Source organism: Oculina patagonica, chromosome 5 (genome assembly GCF_052425735.1).
Source record: "Oculina patagonica isolate OP01 chromosome 5, crgOcupat, whole genome shotgun sequence".
NCBI classification, from domain to species: Eukaryota; Metazoa; Cnidaria; class Anthozoa; order Scleractinia; family Oculinidae; genus Oculina; species Oculina patagonica.
In genome coordinates, this window is record NC_135762.1 from 19,444,278 (window position 1) to 19,470,485 (window position 26,208).

The window sequence follows — 26,208 nt, forward strand, 5'->3', positions numbered from 1 at the left end:
CAATTCACACCAAACAAACAACTACAAACCCCTGGTAATTCACAGTCAACATTCAGTGAGTAGCAGTGTGGACTGTAAACATTCTTATTGTTCCAAAACTACAAACAACATCCAACACATCAAAAGGCATTAAACAAACAAACAACAATAGTGCATTGTCAGATCTAGAATACCATTACACCACAAGCACTGTCACCTGACAGGTCAATAGGGGCACCACAGACAAACATTTGTTGATCAATCATTAACTTACTACAGACTTAAAAGGTCAATTAAAAATGAAGTGACGTAACAAACTTACCAGAGACAAATCAGCAAAGAACTTTGATAATTCTTGTGGAGTGGGTGAAGGTGATGCTTGTATATCAGAATAAAACCTGTCAAATATGAATCAAAAGAATGAAAGCACTGAGCAACATTCTTAAGAATTCCAACTAGTGCTGGGATAACCAGTTCGCTATACTAAAAACACAGCCAAGAACTTGAAGTCTGTACAACCAACAACAAAAACAACTTTTCCCCTATTGTGAAGTTCCAGAAAATATTATCCATAGCTATCCCATGAAAGGTCACTGAAATTCCAATGACATGGGAAAGATCACAACATGTTAAATCAAGTAACTAGTAAATGCAGATCATTTCAAAAAGTACACAAATATTATGTACGCGCACCAAATGATCACCCATGGGTAGATCTTCCCATTTACTACATGAATGATTAGTAAGTGTCAACCCATCCCAAATTAGCACCACCTCCAATAAGAACGCCCTATCCTTTGGGTATCACAAACAACAGGGACATACATGTATCAATTGGAAAAAAACAACATTAAACAAGATGGTGACTTAATCCCTGTTCACAACGCATCTCACCTCTCAACTTCTTGCCGATATCCTGGGATTTCTCTTGCATAAAGCAGTTTATTTGATGGCGAATCCTGTTACATTAAATGAAATGAACATGTTGAAACATTACAAAATGATCTGTATACCCTTCAAAATTTAACACTTTATAAATTAGAATTGTAATTTACCTTTCCAAGAACATGTTCAGACACAGAACAGGAATCCATGAATAGCTTTAAACAAAAACAGGAAACAAAGATAAATGTACAAACAAATATCAGTTGTCTGACATTACAGAAGGAAACAAAGACACGGGTTATCTACAAAATCCAATCTATGTTAAAACAACAGCCACTGATGGAGTATAGTACTGAATCTCAGAATGTTGGTATTCTAACCTGTGCTACAACAGACAAGCAGGAATCAACAATGCCAGACTTGCAAACATCAAAGATAAAGTTTGGATTCTTTATAATGTTTATCCAGAATCTCAGCGGCAAACTGAAAAGAACAAAAATTCAAACTTAATTCATGACAGCTGAGCATGAACTGAGTAAGTAGTGGATCACATACCAGACAGCTGCAATTTATGCAAGCTAACAAAACATAGTTAAAACATAGTTTATTACGAACGTTCACTAGCGGTGATAGGAGTGAGTGGAGTCCAACTGGTCTGTAATTATGCAAGTAACTAAATCAGACAACCAGGGGCAACAAGTGTTTTATCTTTAGTTTAATTACAGGCTGCACTAGAAGTTCTGTAAGCAATTTACCATAATCTACAACGAAATTTTTAGAAAGAAATTGATCTTTTAGACAAAGTAGTATGCTGTTTCTGGACAGCCAGCTAAGCTCCTCACACCTGACAATTTGACGAAAACCAAAGCATACTGGCAGTTATGTTGGATAATTTTGTCATTGTTTTACTAATTTTGTTACAAGAGTTAAGAAAACGTTCTTAAGTCCTTTGAACAGAAAATAGTTTGCAGATCAAGATACGTTTAAGTCTTAGTTGTTTTGATCAAAACAAGTTAAACAACCTGGTGAGATTGTGAATCCAGGAATAACCAATGCTTTGGTTGTGATATATGTTGTAAGCACAGGGATAAAGTCATCAGCTTCCTGCTTATTTTTTAAAAGTAAATTAACATCACCTTATAATTGTTTTTTTTTTTTTATAGTACTTGGCAAATATCTTCTTCAACGATTTTAAATGGTAGTAGTGCACTGCAGTGCTCTGTGGTGAATTCTTTGTACCTGTTGTTTTTCCATGTGTGTAACACTTCAGCATCTGTAAGGTTGAGTTCCTTTGCTTGCGCATCAAGAAGGTCAAACAGAAACTTGATGGCTGGAGGTAAGCTGCAGCCACGGCGATATCTCATGAAAACAGTGTGGAAAAGCCGATCAACAAACTGCTGAAGGGTACCCTATCAAACACAACAAAGAGTTAGATAATGTGTCTTACACTTGGAGATAAAACTGTGATAAACACTTTGATTAAAAATTAAAGAACAAAGCATGCCTACATATTAAAAGGATACAAACTACTTTTAAAATCATTTGTAACACAAAGACATTTCTCACTTGCCACTAGCATCACATTTTATGACAGTTGTGCAAATCTAAATTTTGAGATTTTTGGACAAGAAAGTGACCTACATGTATCTCTTTTCTCCTTCTCACTTTCTTCGCATCTTTCATCCAGGTTACAAAGTAAACAACGCACCGACAATTTTGCCACCTTTTCATATTATTACAGGCTCAGCTGACAACTGAAAATTTTCAGCTCGATGGTTTTACAAATTTTCTTAGGTATGGGGCACTGTCTTAGACACACCCAGGTATGGGGAGCTCCACTTTAAACTTGATTGGTATAACTCACCTTTGTCTTTAACAATCTTGTCAAATAAATCTCTGATACGAATTTGCTGTTGCGATCATCTTCAGCTCTGTCAGTGGGGTAATCCATTTGTTTAACCTGCAGCATACAAGCAAGCGCAAAGAAATCTCATGATGCCAGAATAACAACAGCAAAGTTAGGCAATATATTTTTGTTGTTGTTTTCAAAGGAAAACTATGATCTTTAGTATACACTTTTTACCCCCTTTTTTAGACCTCGAGCGAGCACGGCCCTAGCTCCATATGTCTATGTCTTTGTCTCTATAATAATATGCAGCTGAGAAATTTATGTATTAAGGTAAAAAGCTATAAGTAGAAAGGCCACATCTAATTTCTAAGTGTTTCTAAGATATGTGAAGCAAATGGACTGTGAGTCAATTGAGAGGTGAGTGGCAAAGTCACAAGCTGCTTTTTTCCTCTCTCCCATAGCATTGCAACCATTTATTGATGTTTTCATCTGGGGGGGGGGGGGAGGCAATACTTTTCAAAGTGGAATTGAGAGTGGGTGAGCATTCAGAAGAAGAGTTATCAATGTATACCCCAGTAATTATGATTATGTCAGCCCAGTAATCAACATTCTCTTACCAAATGCCACAGCCTCCCACCCTCATCTGGTCCGTCTGTGTTCATAACCTGCAAAGGACTGTAACTTGCTGCAGGACTAAAGCCAACACGTAGCACATTCTTTTTGTTTAATTCTGCACAGAAAAAAAGATCAGTTACTTCAAGTGCTATTTTATTGAAATTTAATTCACATGTATTAAAAATCATAATTTGACATAGCCCCTTTAATTACAATTATGAAACACTGGAGCTCTACCTAGTTTTCTTCTCTCGCTTGCTTTGATTGATGCAATAGCATTTTGTGTCAATAAAAGCAAGAAGAAAATCTCTGGTAACATTCAATTCCACAGCTACCAGTGGTTTTCTTCTCTCCCTCACTTTGACTCACATGGCAGCTTTTTAAAACAATAGAAGAAAAAAGACAGAAAACGTCTAGGACCAGGGTACATTGAAGATTCATTTCCTTAGGCAAGGTGTACATGTATCTCTGAACTGGATATATCAGCATTCATAAAAATTATAAATCCATTCCAAGTTCATAATGTCACAGTAGCATCACGCTGAATAAAAATTCTCACCAGAGTCTGTTGAGCTGCAGAAGTATCTTTGCCCTGTGACAAGCTTCAATGAAGCATTATCTGTCACCTACAGATAAAAAGCAAAACTTTTGTTTCAAACTTACAATCTACAAACAAGCACGAAGTATTGGATGGAATTTGTAAGTGTATTAATTAATGAAGCACTCATACATTCAAGGTTGGCAATCAGTCACTTTCTTTCACCAAATGACTTTCATATTACAAAGAGAAAACATGTGCATGTGTTTAGAAGCATGACACAAACAACAGTGTCTGGGAGAAACGGCAAGGGACCACACACAAGAACTTAGGGGTTCTTCCCAACAAACTGCAATGTTTGTACTAGACCATAGAAATGTTACAGAAAAGAAACGAACTGCCATAACTATGTTACCTAAAATATATACAATCCATTTGAAAAGACTCATACTGTAAATATCCTTGTAAAATTCATTAAATATTCATGCAGGTGCAAACCAATCCCAGGACCATATTCAGATCACATGTACACAACTGTAAACCCTTATACAAATCAAACATTATAATTAATTTTTATACAAACTCCTCTCCTAATATTATTCATTATCTTTTTACATCTCTCTTTCACATAACAATATTTTCATTTAATTTTTTTTTTCATTTTAATTAAAAAAAATTTTCCTCCTTTTTTTTCCTTTCTACTCCTTTCCCCCCCATTAAACCCCCACAATCCCCCCCCCCTATTTTTTTCTTATTGTTGCACTGTAGTACAGAGGCCTTTGCCAGGCACATTCGTCTTTAACATACATGTAGTTATAATTTTTTTCATTCAATGATTTAGAGTCATTATTGTTGCAAGACTAAACTTGGAAGTAACACATGTACTGAATTTCATGTAACGATCTTTGCTAAACACAAATCATGGAAGTTTATGAAGTTTTTACAGTGTAATATTGTAACCTGTCTATGCACTTAAAGAAACCCTGTAAATACTGCAGCAATAGTTTGGGCACTGTTTTTATTTGTAATTTATTGAACTCATAACAAAAGGCAATTAATAAAATAAATGATATCACCTTATAATAATTCAGTGTATTTATCTTCCTCCATTCCCCATCAATCAGCGATTGAGAATCATCATCTCGTAGTGAAAGAACTCTTCCAGAACTCTGCTCCCATTCTGCTTACAAATGTGTATGATTACTAACCTTTATAGCATCAATGTGTGTTGAATCACTGCAGCTATAGTCACTGATTTGTAAGTAGTTAATTGTTGCTAGAGTTTTCCTTCGTTACTTTTGTAAGCTGTTTTATAACACACATTTCTAAATTTCCACATCAAAAATGTACTTTACAATCTTAGCTGTGGATGAATTTTTACTCAACCAAACCTCTGAACACAAACGTACTGTGATGACACTTTTTTCTATTTTGCTAATTAGAATTAAGAATTGTCAGACAACGTTACAGCATTTTTTTTATCGGTTATGTGTAAGGACACTTTTATTGCTTGTAAAGACACAAGGACAACTGAGGCATAGATAAAAAAATAGCTGTCTGTAAATTATGGTGAAGTATGAACTTAAAAGCCTAGTAAAACAATGATTTTGAGCAATATCAATCTAAGTGAATTTAAGTTATGTTGTAATCTCAATAATGACTTATGAGACTTCAAAATAACTTGTGCTGCAGACAATTGGCGACTTCATAACAAAGTTTCCAATTTCCCAACGAATTTCGCAAAGCGGGCGGCCAAAGTAAACTGAAATCAACTGAAATCATTTATTCATCTCCTAACTTGTCATGATAAATATAGAACTAATTAAGTATAGGCATGAACATGGGAAGATTGTTGCACAGTAAACAGTTTCATAATAGTATATAAGTTTCTCACCAAGCTGAAGATCATGTTTATCAGGACGACTTGAATACGGAGAATTCTATAATGAAGCAAACTCAAGTTAATGAAAAAAACTCACTAGAGGTTTTTATTTTTAAGATTTTTTTCTTGAAGTCTGTGATATTCCAGCCTTTGAGTTTTTTTTTTTTTCTAAGAGAGGTTATAGGGAAAAAAACGTGCTTTCCATTTCAAAGTGCGACCAGTGGAGCAGAGGAACTGACTGCTGTAAAATGGAAATACATTTTCCAATTAATCTGGGCCAACCGAGTGGACAGTCCTTTCCATTTTGCATTCCTTTCCCCAGTTCCCCACATCTGTGAGAAGCTACTGAACGATTTGTCAAAATGGAATAGTAAATTTCGGTCCAACTGGTTTGACAGGTCAAAGTGGACCACCTCCAGAGGTGGTCCCGAATATTTCAGTCAGACCGAACCAAAACAGACCTTTCCATTTGATTTCCGACCAATTTTTTCCAAAATATTTGGCTTAATGGAAAGCACCCATAATTACCGGTAAATTATCTCATCAGCTAAACCACATCCATTCTCCTTATACAAAATGGGATTCATGAAAGTACTAATCAATTAAGGAATAAAACATCCATTTTGTATGTCTTTATACTCTGATATAGGTTATGGCCACACCATCTCAATCCACCCTGACAAAGAATAGCTTTTGTGTATAATACCTACAGTGTACAGTAATATAAAAATGTTAAGTAACAAAGCTTTTGACTGCCTTGCACAGTCTTCAACTGTTTTATACAACTCAATAAAAAGGCATAATTTCAGACCTTAAACAAGACATCCAAGATCTTCTCCTTGGCCTGAGTGATGGTGTCGCAATCCAGCAGCACAATATTCGCTGGTGGATTGCTATCATAACTGACAGCAACAGTCACTGGCTAAAGCAAAGACATAGTAAATACAACATATGAGATAGCTGTAGTTATTATTTCCAGGGTTGCTGTGAAGTTAAACATGTAACCACTAACAACACACAAAAATAGAATGCTTATTTTATGTGACCACTGATTAAAGAATTGGCAATACTTATGCAAGCATTACTGACTGAGTTGTAACAATCCTGAAAGCCTTACAGTTAGCTCGATAAACAAACAGAGAGAACAATAGCAGGCATACTCATCAAGTGAATCGTGTTCATGTAGTTACACTGTAGCGGTTGCCTGAATTTTGTTCAGTTTGAAATATTTTCACACTGGTTTGATTTTTACAGGTATTTGTTCATGATTGCAAGCTTAAACTAATGTAGCTTGGAGACATACAGGTGATGCAAAAGAGAAACTACCTAGTACAAACTGTACTGAAAGTCCTGTAAAACATGCAGAAGAAATTGAACTACAAAACAAACAATAAAGCAAAAAGAGAGATGAGCGTGCAATGTAAGAATGTAAAACAAAACATCACAACTCAAACTGAAGTATTATACTGTACCTTGAAGTCGATAGCCTGTCTAAGAAGCTTGTCTTCACTTAATGAGTATCTTGCCTCTCCAGTAACTGCATCTACTGGTCCCTTCTCAGATTGTTGTTTTACTGCTTTGAATAACATAAACAAAGGCTCCCCAGCATCATTCTGAAATATGAGTTTAAAAGCCAGTCTTTAAGTGCAAAGTAAGTTTTAAAAAATAACGATTCAATAGATTGTTATAGCATACAATTTTTCTCATAAATGGCTTCAAGTTACATAGTTAATGGTATTATTTACAAAGCTTGAAAGTAGTAAAGCCAAACTTTTGAAACAAAAGGACAGATTTAAAGTTATCTACCAACCTTGAGAAAATTGTACATACAGAATGCAAGCCAATTTGTGAGCATCTTTTCTGCAACAGACTCGGTTCTAAAGGACAAAGACAATGCATTTTTTATTATAATTTTATAGATCAATGCAAGGACCAGTGTTGTTAACAGCACTGTTTACTTACCGCCTTAGTAGGAGCTTTGGATGACTCTTTGCTACTGACTTGCGTATCAGCTCACAAAGTAAGTCCTTTAAAACCCTGACAAAAAAACAAACAAAATAGAATATGTTCATGTGTACTGTTATTTTCACTTGCCTTGAAATTTTGAAATGGCTGTTTGGAATAAAAACACTACAATAAAATATTGTACCAAATATCTGCCCCCACTCACCCCACCCCCTCCTAAACTTTTCTCGCCACAGAATCAAATAATTATGCTAAAAATGGAAACATAAGACCTGTAATCAGTGTAATCTTCACTTACTCTGTAGCATATTCCATTTTGCCTTGTAGAGCAACCATCAAGAGGGATGCAACATTACACCTGCAAGACATTGCATAATATGAAGACATCTGACCTCCAATTATCCATACATACATTGTTTGTACATGCATCTGCCCCTTAACCTGCCTCTATACTCACACTTTGAAAATAAATAAAGAGATTTTTTGAGAATAAATAAAGGGTCGTGAGGCATGACCAGCATATGTTGAATTTTAGATAGTCTTTTATGCTTTAGGGGTGTCGAATGGTAAATGTGAGACTTTGCAAGACGGCGAGACTGATATCTTTTCTGCGAGCCCGAGACCTTTTTAGTCTTGCAAAAGAAATCGAGACTCCGAGAAGGCGTCAAAGAAAAATTCGAGACGACGAGACCCCTGAAATTTGGCTAAAATTTTGCGAGACACGCAGTTTTTGAAGGACCATTCACCACCCCTTGCTTTGTCAGATTTGCTTAATTTTATATGTTTATATTGGTTTATTGTTGGGAGAACTTAACGTTTCTTTTGGTTTTTCTTCTACAAAAGGTTTTTGGCCTACATTACTTCTCGAAAACAAAAAGAAAGCCAGCAAAAAATACAGAGAAATGATGTTTACCGGTATAATTACTTTGTAGCTGACATGCAAAGAAATAGGCACATCGGATTAAAATAAAAAATAAAATAAAACTGTCTAAATTTTGCCATAGGTTGGTTATGCCCAGCCAGTCCAATATTGAACACTGATGAGGTGAATACAGACTACTACTAATAATAATAATAATAAATAATATTTTAAGAGGAGGCCTCCAATCACCTAGGGGGTGGTTTTCAGGAGGGTCCTCTGAGAAAATAAATGTTAAACATTAAAATACATTAAAATCTAAAATACAATAAAAAGACAAAACCCATGTTGTATGCTAACTAAGATTAAAAACTAGGACAAGAATTAAAATACTACTAAGTAGTAGATAAAATATGAGCGGAAGACGGGCGACGCGAGCCGATAGGCGAGAGCGTCCCGAAAGAAAAAAAGAATGAAGATGAGTGAACAGACACTATCAAAAGTAATGAATACTAAAGCGAGCAGGAGTTGTAAGACGATTGGGTTTACAGTTGTGTTCGTAAATTAAACAATCATGGAAGCCCAACACTAGTGGACAGGAGGCCAACGAAGAAAGGTACTGGGAGGTGCACCCGCATGAATATTTAATGAATTTTAAACTAAGGTTAAAAATGGGAAATAAAAAAGTATTAAAATCTAAAAGGAAGAACAAATGTCACAGATGTAAAAATATAAAATAACTACCTACTGTCCTAAAAAAACTAATTACAAATAGTTATCTATTAACATTATATAACATTGTGCAACTAAAAATATTTGTTCATAGTCTAAAATGTTTATCCAGTAAGAACTTTGTAAGGGTTTTCTTAAAAATCTCGCATGCCATCGGCTTTCTTAAAAATTCTGGAAGAGACAACCAGTCATCTGTAAAGCGGAAGTAGGATACTCTCTTTCCGCTTTCCGTTTTAGGTTTAGGCAGTCTAGGTAGGTATCCATGTCTAGTGTTGTAGCCATGTAAACTTCTTAATGTCGATTTAAAACTTTCAAAATGTTGCGGAATGTCTCCTTTGATTGCATTTTGTACGGCTGTGCATCGGTGAGAAAGACGTCTTCCAGCCAGAGGGAGCCAATTCAGTGACTTCAGAGCTTCTGAAGAAGACATTTTGCCTAATTTAATTTTTTTCGCAAATTTGTTCTGGAAACTTTGCATTTTTTCCATTTCTGATTTTAGACTGGGTTGATCTCCCCATACTGTGTCGGCATAGTCTAGGTGGGCAGCACAGCCCATTGTAGAAGGCTATGCGAGTTCTATTGTCTAACATATGAAATATGCGATTAAACAGAGAAAGTCGATGACTTAGTTTCTTTAGAAAATTGCTGATATGTAGCTACCAGCTCCATTTTGCATCCATTGTTACTCCCAGATTTTTGAATGACTGCACGCGATCGATTTGTGTACCATTTGATTGAAACTCAAAGTCTTCAAATAAGGACAACATCCTTACTGCCTGCCAGCATAAGTTTGGTCTTCTTGACATTTATAGTCAACCTGTTATTGGTGTACCAATTACTTATTTTAGCGAATTCACTTTCCAGAGCAATTTGAAGTTCTTGACGTGTTAATGCGTCGCAAAAGAGAACAGCATCATCTGCATACAAAATCATCCGGGTCTACTCTTAGTTTTCTGTTGTAGTATGCACGGTTTAAAGTACAGCAAAGCATATACTCTTTCCAATGATTACAATATTATTGACTTGACCTGAAGTGGTTTGAGAGAGCCTTAGCTGTTGAATGACAGCTCACATCATTGTTACACCACTGAATGCCGCACATTACCAACCTGTCTTTCATTTGAAATGTATTCTGTGCTTCCAGGGTGCGAATGAATACCAAAAGGAATTTTTTATTGTAGATCAATTGGGAAAACTGCCGTAGACCTTTCTCCCAGTTTTCTGTGAGGGTACCCTGACAATAAAGAAATATTGTTAATAAATTTTGTAAACTTAGGCACAATAAGGAAGGGTTTACATTGCCTTACTTGGCCTACTACTCTATCTTTAGCAAAATCGTGGTGCCTTTTTGCCAGTTGCTATTATTGGGGGGGGGGGGGGGGGTCTGAACCTCCCGCCTCCCGTACCTTTTACTCCCGCTTCCCGTACCTCTTACTCCCGCCTCCCGCCCCTTTCCATAGCTGTTCTTCCATGTTTGCTCCATGTCCATTGTGAAATATAATGAAATGTTACGAAATTTCACTCGTTTTCTCCCGGTTCCCGCCACCTTAAGAATCCCGCTTCCCGCCCTCTCTCCTCCCGCTTCCCACCCCTTTTCTCCAGGGCTCCCGCCCCCCTGTCCCCCTCCACATTATTGCCTGTGAATGACATTGTAGTGAAGCACAGAGAAACTTGTGCATTTATTGACAAGATAGACTAAGTTGACAGTGGAGTGGTTTGTATACTGTTATTCCACATCAATTTGCTGCATTTTGTTCACCTCTTTGTAATCTATGTATAACTAAAGCACTCTTTACCTTATTTTTATGAAGCACTGGATGATCATCTAACCCAGGGAATAAAACATGCAAAGCATACATTTGAAAATCTAAAAATGGCATTCCAGAAGTAGAAAGGTCACTGGTCAAATCTGTCACATCTGTCTGAAGTTCAGCAAAGGCTGAAAGAAAAAGAGAATAACACAACATGATTTGACAAATGACGTGACTGTATGAAATGAACCAAAGCAATGTCTATTTCTACAATCTTGGACAAAACAAGTTGACACAAACACATTTCATGCATTTTTCACAAAATTAATGTCCTGACCTGTAAGTGGGTAAAAATATTTCACCCCCTCTCCCCCTACTGCTGCCCTATGTCCCTCACAGGCATGATGGGCAGTAAGTACTACTCAATGTTGTTTGACAGGCTTTGTTATGAAAACACTACAGCATTAACAACATTGAATTGGGGGAGGGGGGGGGGGTTGCAAAACTAAACTCTTCTAGTAAGTGTTTCAACAGTTTTGTTCAAGATTGTAGTGTGAAAATTGTTCCCTTTTCCCACCTGCTCAAATTCCTTTATTTTCCTCCTGGAATCAAGTTGCAGTAGTGTGATATTAAGTTATATTTTATTTTTAAATCAAAATGGACCCATGGATATGTTTTACTTCTCTTTCAATATTCACCTTCTCTGCATTCACGTGCAACTTTGGATTCCAAGTTGATCATCTGCACCTCAAGGCTTTTAATGTTTTTCTTCTGATGACGACTTTTACGGCGATAACAGCAACATACAATGATAATGACAATGATAATTACGGCAACAGCAGAGCCCACTCCAATCCAGACCTCAATTGGAATAACCTTACTCTGCACCTCTTTAAAATACTCCAGCTTGCCAAGATCGAACTGCAAGTTACCTACAACAACCTGTCAAAAGAAAAAAAAGGTTCTCTTGTTTTTTTGCCAGCATCATGAAAGGGATAAATTTGGTTTGGTCACATACCATCAAGAAAAGGATACTTGAATAAGTGTAGAGATTGCAAGATTAAAACTTTCTTCTAATGCTTAGTTCCCACTTTTTGGGAAACAAAAAACTACATTATCAATGGAATTTCAGTGATAACTGACCGATCTCCTGTTATATATTTTAGCAAGCATGTTACATTTTTTGTGAATGTTGAGTGGCCTTGCCCAGAGCCAAACTCCAATCTACTACCAAGTCATGTACATGTACAACAGAGTCTAAGAGATACCAGAATTCATAATGACATCACAAAAAATAAACTCAGAATTATAAATTCTTCATATGGGCTCCTTCCCAGTGATGAGAGCACTTGCCTCCCACCAACATGGCCTGAGTTCAATTCTTGCCCAGTGCCATTATGGGTTAAGTTTGTTGTTGGTTCCTGTCTTTGTTCCCTGGGGTTTTCTCTGGGTTCTCCAGTTTTCCTCCCTTCACAAAAACCAACACTCCAAATTCTAATTCAACCTTGGATTCACAAACATGTCTAAACAAGCTCCTGAGCTCTTCTGTGTCACATGGGTAAATAAATTACATTAACATTTTTTTATTAACAAATAATGACAAATCGTATATAATTTATAATATATAATTATATGTATTTGTCAATAAAATTAATACAAATAATATTGCAACCTTTTTCCTCATTGGTTATTCAGAAACCATACTGTTACAGCTAAATAAAGCAACATACCTTAACATCGTACTGACTATCAGACGATTTTTGAGAATGGCTATCCTCAGCTGGTGCATCACAAACCAGTTGGGTCTACCAAAAAGAAAACAATTACAGTCAAAATTTCATGTGCAACAATGTCTCGTAAGAAACCACTAAAATGTCTAAAATACCATATTTTTCTCAGTCAAATATCTGAAGTGGAAACCTGTCATAAGTGACAACTAACCACTTTAAGACTGAGGGTTTGAAATATTCTATTGTTTTTAAACCTCCAGCAAGTTGATCTGACCTCACTACAGGTGCTAATTGGGTAACAAGACAGCTTACAATCCTAATTTGACAATTAGGTGGTTCTTGCATTGGCACTTTTTTCATGCCTGAAGTTTGCATGTGACTATTAATAATGGTTCATCATGGCAATGCTAGTATGATTGCAACTTAAGATTTGCATTGGACACACTAAAAATTATTCCAATTAGTACTTGATGTGTTAACAGATTTATCTGTACATGACTACAGGCTGACTCCAAAGTAAAAGCCCCTATGGTCTGACTTTTTGTAAGCAACCAACTCCCACCAGCCAGAAGTTTAAACTAAACATGATAAATGGATGGTAAATAAAGACATGTATAATTCCATAGCAGCTGTAAATGTTATTGTTATTACAAAAGAGGAATCACTGGTGAATTGAGAAATGAGACTTTACTCTATACACACCTTGTCAACACTGGTAATTTTGCAAGGTAAATCTCCAACTGTCACAAAAATGTGCCTTTTGAGTTTCTCTTGTAAGTTCTTTCCCTGGTAATAAAAATTATAATTTAGTGTAAGACTGCTGACATTATTTTTTTCAAAGTGCATTCATTTGGGTGTTTATAACCCATTTCACCCTTCTAGGCAGCTATCTTTTTTGCATGTAAACAATTACCGTATTACCCGTGTAGTATCCCTGAGTGACCGAGGCAACATGATTGGGGGGACTGTGAGATTGTGAGAAAGCGGCGAGCAACACATGAACAGGCTTTTTATACTGGGTAAATACGGTACACAATATCCACAAAAGTGAAATCAAACAAACCCATTTACCAGTAATCCAAAAAAAATACCAGTATATATTGAAAGCTTACAATCACTGTGATTCAAATCAAAGTACATGTATAGGCATGTTTATTTTGATGTAGTAAGATACACTGCATTGGATTGAATGGACTTGCTTCATGTTTGTTCGCATTAGTTACACAGTCCCACAAATTTGAAGTGAATAGATAAAAAACTTCTTTGTTATGTACAACTGTAAGTGATTACTTGGGGCACCAGGATTACAACTAGTGAAAAATTAAAATAAAATAATAAATTAAAAATGGCTTAAGCATACCTCTAGGATAAGGTTCTTTGTCTTCAGCACATAAACACCGTCTTTAAAAAGCTCAAAATATGGATTAGGAATCATTATTAACTTGGTGAAGTTTGACATTAACTTTATACCGCTATCCATTAAAAATTGAGCCTTCACTAGTGTCAAATTTCCAGGAAGACCTTGTACTTCTGGACTTTCACATGTCATACGCGAGCTGCTGACTGGCTTGCATTCCTACAAAATAGTAAACAACAATTAATGCCAGAATATTAGTTTACCTTACCGATAGTGTTTAAAGGTTATTAGTTGAGGGTGTTTATTTTTTACTGCTTTCCTAAAAAATGTTTAAAATTCTTTAAGTTCAATATGAACACAGGTAAAGGTGAATTCTGTATCATACTGCTGCAGCTGATCCAGGTTAAGACTTACTGACTATACTAGGAGTATGAATTTTCAACTTAACCCCCTGGACAGGATGCAAATCCATCACAGGGTTGCCCCCAGCATTAAATTTGCCGGTACATGTACCTACATACAGCTGGGTGGAGAGAGGCAATGCAAAAGTTGAGTATCTTTCGCAAAAACACAACATAATTACCATGTCCAGGGCTCTAAACTGTACCGCTTGATCGAGAATCTATACACCTCCCAGACATGAACACAGAGAGTACTTTTAACAAAAGTTTTATTAGCTCTTACCATAACTGCAGTATTGGTGGTACCATTTTGTGACATATATATGAAGTACATTTTGGGCTTCTGGATAGTATCCAAGTTTGTGCCAGTGATGCGCAACTGGAGGCCTCCTCTACAATAAAACAGATAATGGTAAGAAGCTTTAGGCAGGACTGCAAGTGGGTGGGGAATGCATGAAGAAAAATCAGACTCTTTCCAAAGACTTTTAAGGATAAAATTTGTTTGCTGTTTAATGCCTGAGGGTAAACCAGTCCACCAACCAGAAAAAAGCTTTTAAGTTATGTACAGATATTTGTTAATGTAAGGAATTCAAGGACACTTCAAGGTTTCTCTTTAAATTCAAGGGCCTTTCAAAACCATGTCAACCTTGAATTGCAACCAAAGTTGAGTTCCAAATTATTTTGAACACCTACTTAATACACCTGACAGAGCCAAACAAATACATTTTTGTAGACCTCTTAAATAAACGCACACTCAATGTGGTCCCATAGGTTTTCAAATTAACATATTATTCAAGTTTGCTAACTGACAAGTGCAAGAACTGTTATTTTTCCCTACTGAGTAACTTGCTTTGTTTATTTAATTTTAATGCCAAGGCTTACCTAAAAAACACTTCATTTGGCTCAATAGAAGTGATTGTAGGATCGGGTGTAAATATGAAGCTCCCCCTGGGGCCAGTTGGTGTAAAACCATCAAATGATATGGTGACATCTGTGCTTGCGTTTACCATTCTTCTTCTTCTCCCAGGAGCACGGCTGATCACACATGGTACACTGGTATTTGTTACCCTGTTCAACATACATGCATGTGTCTTATTCCTCTTGATATTATAGGTACCATGAAATGAGATCGATTGAAACGACAAATTGCATTAAAATTGCAGATCCTGACCACAAACTCCTTGTTGCAGAACAAGGTGCACCTTTACTGGCCAATTATATTTTTTTCAAGTTTGTAAGTAATCAATCTTAATCTTCCCCTGTTTTAACCATCCCTGTTTACTTTACATTTATAAGTACTTCTTTAGTGTTTTTCCATAATTGTGTTTTAAGGTTTTTACTTACTCAATTTAAAAGTTAGGTATTTAATATGTATAATCACAAGAATAACTCAAACATTTTGACATGACCCCTTTAAAACAAATAGCTCAATAACAGTTGATAACCCATGCATAAATTGTACACCAAACCCAATAGGTCTCTCACCATGGCCACAAGTGCCACCTCTCAACACAATGTTTTCATAAACAAGGGTTCACAAAAAGACTGTCTAATTTCTTTTCAAGTTGAACTATCTATCTGGGTGCATAATTTACTTTGATTTTTTTTTTAACATAAATTGGAGATGATTAATTTATATCTAGTATAAGCTGTGTCATAATACCTAATCCTGTTAACAATGCATGACCGACCAGCAACTTGAGCTGTAATATATCTCCCAGTGTCCATTTTACGACCTGTGATAGTTACTAAGGTTCCTCCAGATCGAGGGCCTTTCTTGGGATAGAAATCCTGTGGTTCTGGGTCCTACAATAAACATTAAAACATTCATGATATTTATTGTGACTCAAATTTCAAACATTCTAGTTTGAAAATTTTCAGCTGGCTTCAAATAACAAAGTGGAACAGATTTGGATTTTGAGATGGAGGGAGGAGAACAAGATATATTTTTCTTCTTTGGGGAGGGGGGGGGGAGAGGAGCAAAATCCCCAAAATTAAGGCAGCTTTGACTTTGGTAAAAAAAAACAACTAAAAGACTTATTATTATCAATGTATAGCATATGGTGCTGTGAGGTCTTTGAACTATAAAATATAATTAAAGTATTTTTAGTTTGAGTTATTGGGAGGTATGGGAAATAGAAGGTTCAAGCATGAATCAGGATTTCACTGTAATACAAAACATATAAAGAGACCAAAAGATAATACATGCTCATAATATCACTGTTAGTAGATATTCTGTATTTGACCTATGATAAGGTTAGTTTACAGACCTGGTAATAAAACAGCTGTTTTGAATGTCCTGGGATTTTGCTGACTGTCACTGTAATTTTGCCAGACTGAGGGACATTACTCCTTGATGTATTACAGAAGATTCTGTGAAAACATACATGGTATAATAAAAGACCTTTCTTTATTACTAACAGTAAGTTGCTTCCTCAAAAATTTGTTGTAAAAGAGACTTGAGATTAACTGTAAGTTACTCTAAGTATTATTTCAAGTGTGTTCTGGTTTCCCAAGCCACACCCCAATTCTTACACCCCTCCCCTCCCCCAAAAAAGCACTATTTGTGCTGTTTATTAAACTTCTCATAAAACTCTTGAAACATAAATTGCTTCTGCAAACAGTTATATATATAAAGATAAGATGTTCTACATGACACGAGCATGGGACAAAGAAAAATTCTGAGTCCCCGACGGGAATCGGACCCATGGCCTCCCAGATACCGGATGAAATTACATGGATACTTGATGAATTCAACATTGCTGATCCTAGCAGTATGCAGGGCGCGTTTCACATATCAACCTAGTAAAATGGCCCAGCTCACAACTAGTCTCTCGTAGCTCAGTTGGTTAGAGCGCCCAACCGGTATCTGGGAGGCCATGGGTTCGATTCCCGTCGGGGACTCAGAATTTTTCTTTGTCCCATGCTCGTGTCATGTAGAACATCTTATCTTTATTATTTATTACCGAGCTTAAAAATTTACCATCTTTATTATTTACTACAAAACTTGATGAATTCGACATTGCTGATCCTAGCAGTATGCAGGGCGCGTGTCACATATCAACCTAGTAAAATGGCCCAGCCAACAACGAGTCTCTCGTAGCTCAGTTGGTTAGAGCGCCCCAACCGGTATCTGGGAGGCCATGGGTTCGATTCCCGTCGGGGACTCAGAATTTTTCTTTGTCCCATGCTCGTGTCATGTAGAACATCTTATCTTTATTATTTATTACCGAGCTTAAAAATTTACCATCTTTATTAGATATATCTATATATATGTACTAGAAATAGAGATTAGTTTTCCTTATTACTTTTTCCTTTTGACATTTCTGACATTCAACTCCAATACTGTAGATTTCACACTGTGATTTTACCTTTGTTGTTTTCAAAAAGTGCCTGTGTGTCTAGCAAAGGAAAAACAGACAGTCCTTCCTTATCAGAGAATGGACAAAGATCCTCTAGAAGTGATAAGAGTTCCTTTTTTGCTCAGTAGGAACAGCTAGATAAAAAATGTTTTATGTACACAGACAATATTAGTGGGTATTTCCTCCATATCGGAGATCAGTAAGACAGGTTCAGTGGTTAACTAACAAAGCTGTGCTCTTAGAATAGTCGAAGGGTGCCTGAAGGCCCTTATGAAAGAAATCATGGGTGCCCAGCTCTTGAAAGCTTTCATGAGAGCAAAGTTATACAAGTCGCCCAAAGGCAATAGTAAGTGACCTGTGGCACCCGCGCTCTGCTAGAGCACAGCTCTGACTAACCTTTTAGAAGGCTGATATTTCCCTTGATCAGGATGGCACTTAAAGCCTGACACAAATACAGTGTCTCTTATATCATCAAAGTTCTTTCCCAGATCAGATCCATTAATTTCAATCTCTGTTCCACCTGCTACTGGACCAGCTATTGGCCATACCTGTGTTGATGATACAAAAGCAGCCAAAAAATTCAACCAAATAAATCACATCTGGTTGTCACAGCAATAATAATACAAACAGAAGGAACATAATGTGTAACAAGATAGCTATGTTGTAGGTCAAATTGGTTTTTGAGGTTAAATCTGTTTCCAACCCTGTTCCCAACCCTCCAAGTTCATTTTTTTTCCTTAGTGGCCATTTGGCCACCGACTGCTCTAATTTGGTCGCCAGTGAAAAAAATTTAGTTGCTAGCTCACTCTTTCAATCCTTTTTCTCAATTTTGGTCGCCAGGCTGTTCAAAGGTTCCGATTTAGTCTCCAGCTCCAAACTGGTCTTAACTTGGAGGGTTGAAGATAACACTCTTAATCAGTTAAACAATTTCAATTATTCACTGGGACTTTTTTAATGACTTCAAACTGAATTGTTGTAAATCATTATAAGAATTTTACCTTCAGGTTGATTGAAATTATACATGTGCTGCTCAGCCAATGCAAAACGTTGTCAGTTAGTTAAAGAAAAAGGCAGTGAGGTGCACCTGAAGTTAATGCTTGTTATGTTAAAAGAACCAGTAGTTAAGAATAAATACCTTGGTTATGATAGGTTCAGTTAAACACTGTGACGTGTATGGAATCCAGGCCCCAACATCACTACATGCTTCACGAACTACACACTTCGGTGTCCCAGCCTTGCACCAGCCACACTTAAGATTTGGATTAGCTTCTACATCAATCTGACATGTACTACAGTCTGTCCTAGATATCCAGCACTTGTATAGATACACTAAATATATAACAATGTCATTAACACACACATGGAACTTGACAACTCTGCCATCATAAACCTTGCACTTTGAATGAACGAACAAATCGTTCGTTCGTTCAAAGTGCAAGGAACGAACGAACAAATGATCGAAACATTGTAAAAAGGATGTCATAAAATAATTAGAAACTTTGTCAAGTGCCAGTGGGAAGATGTGTAACATAGACCAGATAGCTTCAGCTTTTTGTCTGTTTGTTTGTTTTCTGCATACATTTCTCAGCCCTCCTCTTACAGTTGATTTTAGTTTACTTTGAAGTTCGTTGGGAAATTGGAAACTTTGCTACGAAGTTGCCAATTACATTGTGAGTTTAAGAATCAAATTGCGAACTTCGATACAAAGTTCCCAACTTTGGCCCAACTAAACTTTCCAAGTTTGGAAGTTGAGGAAAAACAAGACATGTTGCTTGAAAGTCATGGCAATATCTGAACTCGATAATTTTAGAACTGGTCAAGGAAAGTTGAAGTAGCTTGAAGTGAACGTTTCGCATCAGCGATCACGCAAGTGATTTGCCAATAAATAAATTTTATGCATGCAGAAATTTGGTTAAATTTTAACTTTTTTGTATGAAAATGCATATTTAATGATTTCTGGGAGGTATAATCTTCAATTTCAAGTCTTCTGCATTTTGTAAGCCGGATGAAACTGGATGGTTTACCTATAATTATGTAAACAGGGAAGACTAATTTGTCAAGACAACATGTTTACAGCTCACTGAACATAAAAGTTTTTGAACCTTTTGTATTTTTATTTTTATGACATTTGTTTCCAATAGTGTAGCGTAGCAAAGCCCTTTTTGACAACATAATTACAGAAGGTTTTAATAAATTCGGGCCAAAGTTGAGAACTTTGTATTGAAGTTCCAAATTTGATTTGCAAACTCGCAATGTAATTGGCAACTTTGTAACAATGTTTCCAATTTCCCAACAAACTTCGCAAAGCAGGCGGCCAAAATAAACTGAAATCAACTGTAAAACGTTGGCTAATTTGGTGTTTTTTGACGCTGTGAAACTTTGTGTCATTACAATTCAGCTAAGAATAGTTCTGATAATGATAACTAAAAACTGAACAGTTCCAGGCCCTTTTGCTTCCCTTCTCCCCTGCTTGCAGATTAAGAAAACCTAAAACAACATATAAAACATACCTTTGAAAGTATTGGGTGTATACACAAGATCTGAGTTCCTAAAGATAACATCTAACTTAACAGCTTGTCTCTTGACCAATGCACTGTAGGTATACTAAACAATAAAAGCAGTCACATGATTTGTTAGTGACCAAACAACAAGAAACATGTTAAAAAAATACTGTTTATGAGGTGTGTTTTACCTAACATGTAAGTGGGGTTTGTCTTTTGCTCACCATGTCAGCTAACCATATAAAGGAAAGGTCTGTGCTCAGGGAAAAGGGGTTTCAGTTTCTTTGCCGTAAAGTGACTGCAAGCATTCCTACTCTGGGATGCTATTCCATTACAGGTTTCTCTCTGTGTTTCATCAGGCTACCCTACCTAGTTCCACATTCTTGGAGTGTGAACCATTGGGAGTGAATTTTAGAGTCTTGCAAAAGGAAACAACAATGACCCCAGCCAGTACAGATCAACAGTTTATTTCCTGTCATTAAAGTTGTGAATATTGTTCATCGTGGTGTAAGATAGGTAATGAACGTTTATTCGTTTGTCTCACGATAGAATCACTTTGAGATGTTGATCGCGACGTTTCGACTGCAATACTGCTAGTCTTCATCAGGCGATGAGGTAGATTGTTTACGCGTCGCTATTTATGCACGTTGGTTCGCTGTGATTGGTGCATTTCAATCCTCATTATTATTCTGACTAACAGATGATGTTCCCTCAGAGGTCCGCTTTGTAGTTGAACGGCTGTTGTGCTTTCTGATCCTAGGTATCCATGCTTCAGGAATTTTAATTCCGCTATCTCTATTGATGTTATTAGAATGAAGTCTTATTTGGATAGCCTCTTTGACCCTGCGTGTGTATCGGTGAGGGTCACAATCGATAAACTTGACTTGATTCCATAAAGCAATATACCCCGTTTTGTTTGCGTGCTCCGAAACTGCGGAGGTTTGTGTATGAGCAAGCCTTATGTCTGTGTCATGTTTGTCGGCTCATTTAGCTGACATCCTGTTCCCACTGACAGGCAAATCAGAGTACGCAGTTACCAACTCTACTCATTTCGTGAATACCATCAACCATGAAAGAATACAAGAAAAGGAAATCATGGTATCATTTGACGTAGAATCTTTATTTATGAACGTGCCAATCGAAGACGCCGTGAAGGCCGCACTTCGCAAACTAGAAAACGATCCCGGTCTTGCCGACCGCACAAACCTAACACCTGCACAAATAGCCGACTTTTTAAACTTTGTTTTACGATCCACATATTTCCAGTACAATGGATCAATTTACGAACAAAAGGACGGAGCCCCTAAGGGGAGCCCTGTCTCTGCTGTTATAGCCAACATCTTCATGGAAGATTTTGAGGAACGTGCGATAGCAAGTGCGATCTACAAACCTAAGATCTGGAAGCGATATGTAGATGATACTTTTACTATATTAGATCGCAAGTCGACGGCTTTTTACAACATCTTAATAACCAACAGCCCACTATTCGTTTTACCATGGAAACCGAGAAAGATAACATTCCCTTTCTCGACACGTCAGTTATAAGGGACTCAAACGGCCCTCTTACTACCAGTGTAAATAGAAAGCCCACACACACTGATCAGTACTTAGCCTATGACTCACACCATCCTCAGTCAGTGAAGCATGGTATTGTTAAGTGTCTATATGACCGAGCCAAACACCTCATAACAAAACCATCAGTTATCTCTTAAGAAAAGAAACATTTATCGTCGGTACTTGTTTCTAACGGTTATCCTTCTTCGTTCATACGAAAACAATCGACCTCATCACCTGATGAAGACTAGCAGTATTGAAGTTGAAACGTCGCGATCAACATCTCAAAGCGATTCAATCGTGAGACAAACGAATAAACGCTCATTACCTAGTTTATTTCCTGTTTATCAGTGAGGGTGCATGGGGACAGAGGAGGGATATACTGACTGTATAAATCAAATCATTTTCAGCTTTATAACAACTCATCAAATGCTGCTGAATCTAGTTTCACTTGTGCACTGTATTTGATAATATACAGGTAGTACAAGCCATTTCCTGAAGTTACTCAACAGTCATTTAAATACCAAAGTGATGAACTTGTTTTGATTACCTTCTACAACAAAATGAAAATTAAATTCCAAACAAGCCAAATATACTAAAAATGTGAACATGTCACCAATAGTATAGACATGCAACAATAATCACATCTTTATATGTTTAGATATAAACATTATATATTGTTAGTCTTTACAATAAACGTGATCAGCATGAATATCTACATACTGCTGTAGGAGAGCACATCAACTGTGTTTCACTAATCCACCTTGCATCTGCTTTTTTAACAGATCCATCAGCTGTCAACTCACACCTGTACGATGCACCATACTGAAACAAAACCACACAAAATATCAGCCAACCAACCACACACACAGTCAAAATAGTCAACAACACAAATACACACTGCCGATCTCTTAACAAAGTTTCAAACATGGTTAAGAAAGTCATGGTCCAGAATTTAGCCTTAGATTCTAATACAGTTAAACCTTCCAAAATGCCAAGATTATGTGGTTGCTTTTGGTAGGTGGTCTCTTATTGCAAAGATAAGAAGTCAACCAAAACCCAACACAAAAATACTCAGCTGGAAGAGTTGCCTATCTTGTTGGTGTTACCAGTTACTGCTACAAAAATGGTATCAAAGAAATGCCCAATTATTGATAAGCAAATACCTGTGAACGCACGCGCTAAAAACATGTTTTCAAATGACATCAAACGTCAGCGTTTGAGGTGTCGAACTTTGAAGTTTAGCAGACCGAAACGCGAACTTTTGCACTCAAAATACTCACAATAAACACTGAGTACGGGCGAAACTTTATGCTAGAAATGATTCAAGTGAACCTGTGTATGCATATCGACACAGATCAGCATCAGTTTCTCAGAAGAAGTTTCTATATCTAATCTTTCCGCTATTTCGAAACCGGAATGTGTGGAACTTTCGGCGCGAAAGTTGCCGTTACGGTCTGCTAAACTTCAAAGTTCGACAGCTGAAACGCTGACGTTTGACATCATTTGAAAACATGTTTTTGGCGTGTGCGTTCACAGGTAGATGCAATCGACAGTATCGTGCTTATTTTCTTGATCTCACTTGTTACCTTAGTAATGGTATAGCATGCTAAAAACACCCCTAATTTTCACTTTAAGGGCTTATAACTCAAAAGCAAGTTCTGTGACCCCCATTTTTTATTATCGAATGATGATCAGCATGTTAAGATACAACTTTTTGCAAAGTCCAAAAATATTCTCCGGAGCAGTTTTAATTTTTCAAAAATTTAAAGTTTGCTCTGAAACTGCTTCAAACAAATCTTTTTAACTTTGCCAAAAGCTGGATCTTAACATGCTCATCATATATTTAATAATAAAAAATTGGGGTCACTGAACTCGTTTTTGAGTTTAAAGCACTTAAAGCGAAAATTAAGGGTGTTTTTTAAACAGGTTATACTGTTGCTATGGTAACGAGTGATGTCAAGAAAATAACCACAATATGTTTATTAATGACTGGGCATGTGTTTGATACCATTTTTATAGTGGTATCTGATAAACATTTGTAGCACTGACCCATCAAAGTATAAGAGCTGGAAAGTACAGGAAACAGTTGAGAGCCTCTTTAATCTAACAGGTGGAATTTTTTGGGCTTGAATAGCAATGTACCATAAAAACCAAGAAGGATATCCTTTTGCCCTCCCCCCCCCCCCCCCCACACCACACATTCTTCTCCACACCCTTCCCTCTCGGCACTTTGGTGGTGGTGTCAGCTAAGTAGAGGCTTCAGGTGAGTTGCTGTGACAATGAAAAAACTTGTGAGTGACTTTAAGGCAGTCAATTAATAAAATGTTACCTTCGGCTGAGGAAGGTCATGAGTAGAAACAGTGATATTAGTACTGATTTGTGCTGGAACAAGCACTGTTCTGTCATTTTGAAGTCTAGGGCAACCTTTTGAGCCAGCAGTGCGTTCCTGTGAATGGAATTACACAATAATTTATTGTCTTGTCCTTTTCAACAAAGTTAAGAAGTTATATGGAAAAAAGTGACAAAATTAAAATTATTTATTTGTAGCTAAATATGTACCTTTTCAGGCATTATAAATTCCCCTGGGCAATCAGCATTACCATCACTAGTGCATTTTCCCAGGTAGGTACACCAATTGCACTGGTAGTTTCCTTCTGCACAATTTCTACATCTAAATCAAGCAAATGTTTGCACTCAATTAAAAGACTGCATAAACTGTGGGTTCTAATACAAACCAACTATAATGAAGCTTTCCAAAGGGGCTTTCAGGAACAGTGATGTTACATTAAAATTAAATCAAATATGGTAATATGGGGACCATTCATGCATAATTTTTTACATGCGTTTACGTCCATAAAAAAATTTAGAGACTTACGTACAAGTTTAGGCAAATCGTTCATACATTGTCTCTAAATTTTTTTCATGCAATTAAATGCACATAAAAAATTATGCATCAGTGGAAATCCACCTAGAGTCTCTGAGGGTGGTAACTAGTGAGTACATGTACCCATCTGGTTACACCATACACATGCATAACCTACCATTGCCATTGCCAGAAATTTAAAAAAAATATATTATATTCAAAGGAGATAAGGCTCAATTACTGAATCCATTGGTTTACGTGTGACACTCTTCGTACTTACCCTTTAATGGCAGAACAACTGTAAAATGCCAGTTTCTTAGTAAGAAAAAGTTTCTTGGACACATTAGAGAAGAGGGCAAGATCAACCAAAACATCACCTGAAATGGAACGATAATTCAGTTGTCAAGTTTGTTAACTGTACAACATGGATGTAACATTATTATTTATAATAAGGCTGAGTAGCCACACAGAAAGATGTTCTAGTTTATGTTCCATTATATCTGCTCAGTGGTGTAGTGTTAGCACAAGTACCTCCCAGGCCAAGTAGGAAGCTTTGTAAATGCTGATTCTAACAAAACACACTCATTTCTCATGCAGTTAAATGCAGTGTTTTGATATGCGCATGCGCCAGAATGCCATGTGTCCTTGCACTGAGGTGTGTTGGCAGCCATCACAGTGAGCATTGTTTTGTGTGGGAGCCTGTCTTTAAAGCTGTTCCCCAGTCCCTCCCTTTGCACTGTTTAATCAGTGTGACAGGTACCTGTCTCCCCTTCTGTGTGAGGGCTCATAGCTGGGTTGCCAAGATTTGCCAGCCATAGGAGCGGTCTCCATCCAAAATGCATCAGGCACCCAACCTTCATCTCGTGATAAGTTTATTTTAAGTTTTCTGTCAATTGGTATGCATTGAGTGCCTAGAGAACGCTTGTCAAAACCTCTAGTGTGTTATGACAGGAGCAAATTCTTTTAAGTTTGCGAACAAGGAATAATCATTTAAACCTGCAAAGTTTCTCAGCACTGAATTTAATGCCTTCTATCTTTATTTAAAAAGGCTCTTCAAGAATTCTACTTCTGTCAAGTATAAATTTCTTAGTTTTCCTTTCTGCAGTGCTACCTAATGAATCAAAGTTCTATATCATTTTTCTGTGCTGAATCTTTGGACACAAAATTGTTGGAAAAGACAAAATTTTGAGATTTCCAAATGTGTCCCAGCTTAAACACAAGTGCATGTGCATACATGTACATGTACACAATACATAAACAAAACAAACAAACAAAAATAGTTTAATATAATTATTGTTTTAAATCCTAAGAAGTATCTGTTGTTGGTGCACAGTGTAAAATGCATGTGACACTTGACTACAAAAAGCCAGTTTTGGGGACAA

General features: G+C 36.8%; 1 protein-coding gene across 4 annotated transcripts in view; it reads right to left on the minus strand.

Annotated features, from left to right (window-relative positions):
- The window catches only part of LOC144653146 (plexin-A4-like), a 36,380-nt gene that overhangs the window by 813 nt on the left and 9,359 nt on the right, over positions 1–26,208 (minus strand). For all 4 annotated transcript variants that reach the window (XM_078513069.1, XM_078513067.1, XM_078513068.1 and 1 more), the window contains exons 8-39: positions 25,107–25,203; positions 24,523–24,634; positions 24,293–24,409; positions 22,684–22,785; positions 20,416–20,509; positions 19,041–19,234; positions 18,302–18,453; positions 16,814–16,916; positions 16,207–16,349; positions 15,426–15,611; positions 14,827–14,935; positions 14,146–14,361; positions 13,488–13,571; positions 12,786–12,860; positions 11,754–11,997; positions 11,101–11,243; positions 10,414–10,538; positions 8,012–8,071; positions 7,711–7,785; positions 7,559–7,625; positions 7,221–7,361; positions 6,560–6,670; positions 5,761–5,806; positions 4,943–5,046; positions 3,888–3,954; positions 3,331–3,443; positions 2,729–2,824; positions 2,104–2,273; positions 1,245–1,347; positions 1,035–1,079; positions 874–938; positions 302–377 (exon numbers count right to left, since the gene is read on the minus strand). In XM_078513069.1, the coding sequence (XP_078369195.1) occupies positions 302–377; positions 874–938; positions 1,035–1,079; positions 1,245–1,347; positions 2,104–2,273; positions 2,729–2,824; positions 3,331–3,443; positions 3,888–3,954; positions 4,943–5,046; positions 5,761–5,806; positions 6,560–6,670; positions 7,221–7,361; positions 7,559–7,625; positions 7,711–7,785; positions 8,012–8,071; positions 10,414–10,538; positions 11,101–11,243; positions 11,754–11,997; positions 12,786–12,860; positions 13,488–13,571; positions 14,146–14,361; positions 14,827–14,935; positions 15,426–15,611; positions 16,207–16,349; positions 16,814–16,916; positions 18,302–18,453; positions 19,041–19,234; positions 20,416–20,509; positions 22,684–22,785; positions 24,293–24,409; positions 24,523–24,634; positions 25,107–25,203 (3,635 nt within the window). The remainder of the gene's footprint in view (positions 1–301; positions 378–873; positions 939–1,034; positions 1,080–1,244; positions 1,348–2,103; positions 2,274–2,728; positions 2,825–3,330; positions 3,444–3,887; positions 3,955–4,942; positions 5,047–5,760; positions 5,807–6,559; positions 6,671–7,220; positions 7,362–7,558; positions 7,626–7,710; positions 7,786–8,011; positions 8,072–10,413; positions 10,539–11,100; positions 11,244–11,753; positions 11,998–12,785; positions 12,861–13,487; positions 13,572–14,145; positions 14,362–14,826; positions 14,936–15,425; positions 15,612–16,206; positions 16,350–16,813; positions 16,917–18,301; positions 18,454–19,040; positions 19,235–20,415; positions 20,510–22,683; positions 22,786–24,292; positions 24,410–24,522; positions 24,635–25,106; positions 25,204–26,208) is intronic.